The sequence below is a fragment of the Propithecus coquereli genome, unplaced genomic scaffold (genome assembly GCF_000956105.1).
Source record: "Propithecus coquereli isolate 6110/MARCELLA unplaced genomic scaffold, Pcoq_1.0 Scaffold1, whole genome shotgun sequence".
Classification (NCBI taxonomy): domain Eukaryota; kingdom Metazoa; phylum Chordata; class Mammalia; order Primates; family Indriidae; genus Propithecus; species Propithecus coquereli.
The window spans coordinates 19,823,890-19,832,782 of record NW_012133857.1 but is presented as its reverse complement, the minus strand read 5'-3'; the positions used below and the strand labels follow the sequence as shown (position 1 = coordinate 19,832,782).

The 8,893-nt window shown below is 41.7% G+C and overlaps 1 protein-coding gene across 1 annotated transcript in view; it reads left to right on the top strand.

Moving 5' to 3' along the window:
• Positions 1–2,074: 2,074 nt before the first annotated feature.
• The window catches only part of DENND6A (DENN/MADD domain containing 6A), a 56,746-nt gene continuing 49,927 nt past the window's right edge, over positions 2,075–8,893 (top strand). The window contains exon 1 of the mRNA XM_012641073.1: positions 2,075–2,326. Coding sequence (XP_012496527.1) covers positions 2,090–2,326 — 237 coding nt within the window. The 5' untranslated portion in view covers positions 2,075–2,089. The remainder of the gene's footprint in view (positions 2,327–8,893) is intronic.

Genomic DNA, 8,893 nt, shown 5'->3' with positions numbered 1-8,893 from the left:
TTCTTTCTAATTTTTAGTAGAGGCGGGGTCTCGCTCTTGCTCAGGCTGGTCTCGAACTCCTGAGCTCAAACAATCCGCCCGCCTCGGCCTCCCAGTAGGATTACAGGCGTAAGCCACCGCGCCCGGCCCTTTTGTTTTTTTTTAAGAAAGAGTCTCACTCTGTTGCCCTGGAAGAGTGCAGTGGCATCATCATAGCTCACTGCAACCTCCAATTCTGGGGCTCAAGCAATTCTCCTGCCTCAGCTTCCTGAGTAGCTGGGACTACAGGGGCGCCACCATGTCTGGCTAACTTTTCTATTTTTGGTAGAGACAGGGTCTTGCTTTTGCTCAGGCTGGTCTTGAACTCCTGAGCTCAAGCAATCCTCCCACCTTGGCCTCCCAGAGTGCTAGGATTATAGGCCTGAGCCACCACGCCTGGCCCGGTTTTTGTCTCTTAACTACAGTGGTTTTCTGGATGGGGATGGCAGGTTGCTTTGGCTAAAGACTTGGCTTCTAACTTAAAACTGTGGTCCTTAACATTAATCTTTTTCCCTAAAGAAAGTCTCTAGCAAACACCACTACTGATGTTTGAGAATACTTGACCATCTCCTTGAAAATAGGGATGCTAACACTTACTCCAAACAAAAATTCTAATTTGGAGAGGGCAGTGTTTGTCAAATGGAATGGATTTGACTGGACAGTGCAACAAAATGCTTACACACTTAGGTTGATTTAAAAAGACCTAGGTTTAAATCTTTGTTCTGCCACTGCTACCTGTGACATCTTCATCTCACAGTGCTTCAGTTTCCTTATCTGTAAAATGGAATTAATAACAGGACCTATCTTTTGGATTAGTTGAATTAGATATGGTAATGAGTGTAAAAGCATGAACACTATGCTGAATTTTTTGTTGTCGTTGTTGTCATTGTTGTTTAGTTTGTTTTTTTAGAGACTGAGTCTTGCTACGTTGCCCAGGCTGGAGTGCAGTGGCTATTCACAGGTGTGATTTTAGCATACTACAGCCTCCAATTCCTGGATTCAAGAGATCCTCCTCCCTAAGCCTGTCTCAGCCTCCCAAGTAGCTGGGACTTATAGGCATACATCACAGTGCTTGACTTATGCTGTTTTTAAAAAAATGTTTATTGTGAGTTATTATCAATTCTTTTTTACCCATTTTTCAATTGGGGTATTATTGTGTGTTTCCTATTTACTTTCACTATGCTGTTTATACACAGCATAGCAGGTGCTAAATAAATCCTAGTCAGTAGCATCGTGCTGGACCGATAATCAGTAACAATTCAACAGAACAGCACAGTGCTGATTTCTGAGAATACAGAGCTGCCTGATATCAGGCCCTTGCCCTAGTGCTCAGAGAACGTGATCCACAGGTTGCTGCAGAGGCCAATCTGAGGTTGCAGAAAGGTCCGGAGATGTATGATTGTTGAGTGAGTCACAGACAGGCACGACAAGAAAAGTGGGAGGGGCCTCGGTGGAGAGGTAACAGCTGAGTGAAGGCATAGTACTCTGAATCAGCAGACTGCACGAGTGAACAGTACTTGTTAGGCTAGTCATGTAACCGATCAGAACCTTAATTTCCTCATCTGTAAAAAGAAATAACGTCTACTTATTTGCGATAATGTGAGGATTCAATAACGTAATGTTTGTAAATATTTGTACTTAAACTGGGCACATCAACTGGCATAAAGTGTTCAATAAATGTTAGCCACTGTTACCATTATGCTTTAATAACACCTTATAATAATTGTAAACGGTGTCATTCCAAGAATAATTTATTCTCTGGTCGTTGACTGAGAACGAGGGTGACAAGGATTCATAAACAACCATTTTAGTCCTGAAGAGCTTTAAGACAAGGAGGCCACGGTTGGCTTCACAGTCCCGGACAAGCGGCAGCGTGACGTCCCCACGCCCGCGTCCGGGCCCCAGAGGGCCAGTGCAGAGCCCCGCTCCCAGGGTCACGTGGCCGGCGGCCCCGCCCAGAGCCCGCCGGTCCCCAGGGGCTGCGGCAACCGCGGCTGCGCCTGCGCCGAGGCGAGCGCGCTCTGCGGCGCGATCCGCGGTAAAGGCGGCGCGAACGGCGAGGGGGCGGCGGATGGCTCTGCGGGGCCCAGCGGGCCTGGGGCCCGGCTCTCGAAAGCCGTCGGACGAGGCGGTGGCGGCTGCCGAGGGACGCGAGGCGCCGGCCCTTGTGGCTCCGAGAGCCTCGCCGGAGGACGATGAAGAGGACGATGGCCGCGGCCGGGGCCTGCTGCGCTGGGACGGCTTTTCGGCCTGGCTGCACTGCGTGTGTGTGGTGGGCTTCGACCTGGAGCTGGGCCAGGCCGTGGAGGTGAGGCCCAGCCGCACCCTGTCTTCGCGCTCCGCCCCTGCGCCGGGGCGGCTCCAGCAGAGCGTGTGGTCCGCGGGCCGGCTGGCGGGCCAGGACCCCATCCGCCGCGCATCCGGGCGTGGCCGGCCTCCCCTCCGCCAGTCGGCCGGGCTGCGGTCCATAGGCAGTTCCCTTGGGAGGATCTTGGGCTGCGGTTAGGGTTGAAAAGTTCTCTCTAGGCCCCTCCTAAATACTTGTTGATGTTCGTCTTTTTTTTTTTTTAAACCCGGAGTCACAGGAATAAGTAAAAGGAGTAGCATCAGCGGCAGAAGGCTGCAGGCAGGATATTTGGAACTTTTTCAAGAGGTGAACAATGCCCCTAACATTTGGTGAACTGTACCAAACTTGCACAACCAACTTATTGCCCATCGATTGTTTTGGTCATTTGCAGTAACACAGAACCTTCCACTCAGCCTGAGAGGAGTTGAAATGCTCATCTCAGCATGCATTTTCTCCCTTTTTTCTTTTGTTCTTCATTTCTGTTATTTCTTGATGTTGCTTCTGGAACACTTGGCCTGAAAGCTGTCAAAGATGAATATAGGAGAAATAGTTTGCTGTGATTCTGTCAAGCTTTCTATCTTTATGTCACCTTATTGAAAGGCCTTTGAATCTTATCCATTCTTAGCATTGTTTAGGGTCTTTTTTGTAGCATAAAAGATTTCTTGTCTTTATGTGTCCAAAAAAAATGTTATCAGAAGGATATATGTTAGACGCTTTTTGTTTTGTTTTTTGGTGTTGACAGATTTTAATGTCATTCTCACTGTAGTGGCCTGATTGACTAACAGAATTGGCCAGCAGCTGGTTCGTGCCAGTCCCAGCACTTTGAGAGGTAGAGGTGGGAGACTCTCTGGAGCCAAGGAGTTTGGACCAGCCGGGCAACATAGTGAGATCTCGTCTTTACAAAAAATTAGCGTGACGTGGTGGTGTGGGCCTGTAGTCCCTGCGGCTGGGGAGGCTGAAGCAGGAGGATTGCTTGAGCCTGGGAGTTCAAGGCTGCGGTGAGCTATAATGGGGCCATTGCACTCCAGCCTGGATGACAGAGCTGGACCCTGTTTCAAAAACAAAAAAAAAAGAAAAAGAGAAAATTGGCCAGGAAAGTTTTTCTTAATGTGAAGTTACTGCTTTTGTATTCAGCCTGTCTTCTCAGTGTTTTGTCATAGCATAATTCAACAAACATTAAGTTTCCACTAAGATTATGGTATTATGGTAGTTGCTTGGCATAAAAATATAATATAATAATATGCTCTAACCTATATTTGTAGATTGATGGAACAGTTTAGAAGAGAACCAAGAATTAATAATAGTAGCTGAAGCTGACAGGGCAAAATGCAGTGCCTGGCACCTAGTGGCATTCAGTGAATACTTGTTGATAGAATGAGTAAATACATGAGCAGTTCTTTATTGAGGTTGGAAAAACAGTCCCCAAAGACTTTGAAGAAGATATTTATAAGCCATTTATTATGTACATCAACATGTTAACCTGAAGTTATATGTACAGCAAAATATAATTTAACCAGAAAATACAGGATTGGGTTGTTGTAGCTGATTGCATTTTTAAATAGCTAAAGGAGATCCTTTTGGATTCTCATCATTTAGGACATTCTTTATAACATGAGTATATTTTTTTAACCAAATAAACAGAATTTTTAACGTAGTTGTTGTGCTACAGAAATGTGAATCATTAAAGGACTTATTTTGAATTTCATTTCCCATAGTATATGCTACTGTACAGAGTTTTCTTTGGGTCAGTATTTAACTTTTTTTGCTTCCTGGATCTTTTAAAAAATATGATGAACACCATGAAATCTTCACTAGGAAAAGGCCTGCTAAGACAAAATTATGTATATGGTTCCATGGGCTGTCTGGGCTTATTTATGGACCTTCTATTCCATTGTCCCCAGATTAAGAATCACTGATTTTAGAAAATGTAGGATGAGGGTGGGGAAGATTCTCTAATAAAGGATCTAAAGAAAGATAAGCATATTAGATGAAATATAAAACAATTTTGCTTTGTTTTCCTGAGGGAGAAATGTAGAATATTATACCTTGTCACTTTTAAAATGAAGAAAAAGGAACTCAAATTAGTAGCTAATATAAGAAAATAGTTGAGAAATATATTTCCCTTTTGTATTACAGCCATATCTGTGTTGAAAATGGAGAGGAAGGGTGGCTGGAATGGGACAAGAAGGTGAGTGTAGAATTGTGTTGGAGAAGTGACATGGTAGCCCCAGCCCTTCACAACCAGGGGGGCTCAAGAGAAAGATTAATTAAAGAATAGGTGTAAGTTTGGGCTGTAATATCCTAGAACCCACTTGTCTTATCAGAAAGGCAATCGTTGCCTCTTAGACTTCAGAGAGACTTAAAAGGCTGTTTTGCCATGAGAAAGTATGCATTTGTAGATTTCAAACAAATGCATAAACAGTGCCACTTGTTTGAGCTTAAATCTCCGCTAAAGAGACATTATAGAATATTGATCAAGAACCCAAACTCTAGAGCTGGGCTGCCTAGGTTTGAATCCATGTGACTTTGGACAAGTTACTTAGCTTGTCTGACCCTTACATTCCTCCTCTTTATAACAGGATAACAGTACCTATATCATGGCATTGTTGTGAGGATTAGGTAAGTTAGTGTTAGTAAAGTATTTGGAACAGTGCCTGGGACATATTAATATTAAGACCTATTTAAGTCTGTATTTGGGAAGCATTAATATTCTAGAAATTTCCTTTTTCAGCGGAGAGAAACCCCTGACTTGCTTTGTGAAATTGGGCCTTAGTTTTCTCACTTGTAAAATAAAATTGAGGTACTACAATTAGTACTTTTTTTTTTTTTTTAGTAAGGGAACTTTCCCCCCTTTGTAAGTAAAAATCTAATATGGAACCTTAATGACTAATCTGTTTGAAATAGGGCCTGTGTTTTGTATTTGGTTGTAGGCAACAGAAGCTAATTTAAACTAGCTCAGGCAGAAAAGGAGCACTTGCTGTAATGACACAGAGGTGTTTCAAGCTATTTAAGGCATAAACCTAGTGGGACTTCAAAAAGGTTTAGAGCCCAGACCAAGGAAACCTTTTTGCTCTGGTTTTGTGGGTCTCGTTCATGCTTCATGCTTCATGCTTCCTGCAAACTGGCTTCCCCTGCTTCTCTGATCTCTCTGGTGGGAAAGTTGCCATTTTTTCCAGCCACTTCAGTGAAGAGATTGAATTTACTCTATTCCAGATACCAGAGGAGGGTATTCAGGCCTGGTTTGGGGTAGGTTCCCACTCTGATATAATCAGCTGAAGACTTGAGTGGAAGAGGGAATGGTTCACCTTGCATAAAATGTCTGTTGAAAGCCCTATCCTGAGTGAAGAGGACCTTGAGGAGGTCTTTTGAGCTGGGAAGATACTGAAAAAGGTGTTGACTATGGGGAGGGGGGCGGTGCTTAGCTTCCTTTCTCCTGAGATGGCGTTGGAAGCATTGCCACATAATCCAAGTGTCCTCTGAAACAAGGTTTGAAATCCCCTGGATTTTATATACTTTGTCACTTCTAACTTTGAAATTACCTGATTATATAGTAAAGTCTTAATTATCTGAATCCAGAATTACGTTTATTCAAGTTTTTTTTTTTCTGAGTAATAGCATGCTCACTGTTGAAAACTTGAAAAGAAAAGGAAATTATAAACACTAGAAAATACCACTCCTAATTCTACTGAGAGGCAATTGCTATTAATATTTGGCATTTTGTTAATGCTTTTTTTCCTTTATGATATAATTTTGTATCGAGGATTAATTTGATTATTAGGAACAGAAACCTCTCAAATAAATATAAGTAAAGGGAGATCAGTTGTGAGAATTCTAGTCTGTTGGAATCCAAGTATAGGAAGCTGAGATGAACCTGTAGGATTTGGAAAGCCCCAAGCTTTGCCTTTGTTTCTGGAGCACCGTGGTCTTTTATCTCTGCTTCTTTTTGCAGGTCTGTTACATCCTCTGTGCAGAGGCTGGTTTCTTCTGCAAGGGTCTCAGTTTCTGCTCTCTCATAACATCTGCTTGACTTTGGGTTACCATGGTACTGATTTTAGCTAAACTCTACCTTTATGGAACCAGGATGAAGCTAATACAAATAGCGGAGCATCTGATTGGCTCAGCATGGGTCAGGTGCCCCCTTTTGTTCAGTCTTCTGTAGTCTGGATACAGGGTTGCAGTAGCAGTAGTGGCAACTTAGGCTCACTCCTGCAGTGGGAGGAGGGAGTACTTCCAAAGGATGGGCTGGGCAACAGTCCCCCAAACATGTCTACTGTCAGAGTTTGCTTTTATTGATAAATATTTTCATAAACAGTTTGCCAGGTCATTAAAGACTCTTCATAAATATAATTTTATGGACCATTATTTATTTAATTGTTTTTCTTAATTTGGATATTTAGTTTTCCTTTTTATACAATGTGGAGGGTTATTTGCTGCCTATACACACATGTTGGAGATATTCTGCATCTTTGAGGGTCTTTAAATCTCTTCAGCTCATAGCAGGTTGATATGTCTATAATTTGAGGTCACCTCCTGAGCCACTCCGGCCCCCGGATTTTATAAGCATTGAGGCATTGTTGATGGCTTTCTTCCTCTTGAAGGCTATGACCTATCAACCTCTTGGGCAGAATTTCAGTCTAGTGAAAAGAGCACAAACTGTTTAGTCAGCACATTTGCTGGTTGTCTGACTTTTGGGCAGTTTCTTTGGCTCTCTGAATTTCATTTTGCTCTGCAATAAAATGGGAAAATACTATCCTGAGAGTGTTGGAGATATTAAGTGAGATAATGCATGCAAGAATTAATGCCTTTCATTTAAGGCATATCCAGTATGTTAGTCCCTTTTATAGTTAGTGATTTTGCATATTTAATAATCAGTGTGGGACTGTTTTGACTATTCCATTATTTGCCTTAAATTGATCCTTTTTAAGATACTCATCATATGTGAATCACCAGTATTAAAAGCATTTCTTGGGAACCAAGTTTATTAGATGTCATAATGCTGATAATTTATGGTATAGAATCTTTATATGTACTTATAGTTTGTATTCCACTTCTCGCTGAAAAGAATTTCAGACCACTTAATTATCTGTAAAAAGCAGGGTAATCTATCTTTTTTTGGGGGGGGCGGACAGGATCTTTTTCTGTTGCCTGGGCTAGAGTGCAGTGGCCTCATTATAGCTCACTGCAACCTCAAACTCCTAGGCTCATGTAATCTTCCTGCCTCAGCCTCCCAAGTAGCGGGGAGTACAGACAAGTGCTACCACACCTGGCTAAGGGACAATCTGTCGTTAATGTATTGTATGAGTCATAGATTTCATTCTGATTACTGATCCCCCCCATTTTTTATAAATTGAAGGAAAATGTTTTTTAATATTTTGGGCCATAAAATAGCTTTTTGTCTGGATGGAGTATTCCAGCTCTGGTCTGGGGTGAAGGGAAACTTTTATGTCATTAAAAGAGCAGTTAGCAGAATTGACTGTCCTTTCTTTTACACTTCTGCTTTTTTGAATCACTGCCTGTTCTCCCTTATCCCCTACAGAGTGGAGCCTGGAATAGGCACCACAGTTTTTTTTAATCTTAGCAAAGTTTCTACTTATTCTTTTGAGAAGGATAAAGGGAGTAGTGTGTAGAGTTGTTTGCTTTGTTTCTTTCCCTCTTAAACTGGGTAACCCATAGCTTCAGCACTTGATCCTCACCAGGTTTACTGCTTTAATCAAAATGGGCCTTATGTGTAATTGTTTGTTACTGTGCCATCTCATTGAGCCAGTTATTCAACAGATATTTATTGGACAGCTATCATATTCCAGAGACTAGTATGTTCTGGACATATAGCCTTAATTCTCCCTCTGTGGAGCTTACAATCAATCAATCTATCAAGGGAGGTAGGCCATTATGATAGGAGAGAGCACAGGGTACTTACAATGGCCTTTAAATTTCCTCGTGAACTAGTAGCACTTCATAGTATCTTGATAATAATTCTGTGATTTGAGGGTTAAGGCCTTAGTGACTTCTGAGCCTCTTAGGCCCCCAGACTTTATAAAGCCTTCTTTAGTGTTACTGACTTCTTATTTTGCTATGAAATTATATAGTCTCAGTCTGGAGATAATCTGAGACGTGCTTTTGTCCAGTTAGCACTTTCATAAATGTTTTATTTCTTTTTGTATTTACCGATGAATGATATGAAACATGGACAATTGCATCTAAGCTTTACCTTTTTTTGAGAGAAGTGCTTCACTGTTCATTCCATGTACAAACTGATCAAGTTTTCCAGTAATATAATTTAGCTTAGATTTTGATTGAGCTGGATTTCAAGGCTCAGCCTATCCTGATACTGTAATGTCAGGCCATTTTTTCCGCTTTTTAAAAGTAGTAAGTATTTCTATTGAAGTATAACATACATACAAAAAAGTGTACAAATTCAAAGTCTGTAGTTTGGTAAATTTTCATAAAATGAAAATACCCATAAAACTACTATATAGATCAAGAAACAAAATATTACAACTGCCCTAGAAACTTCCTTATGTCCCTTTT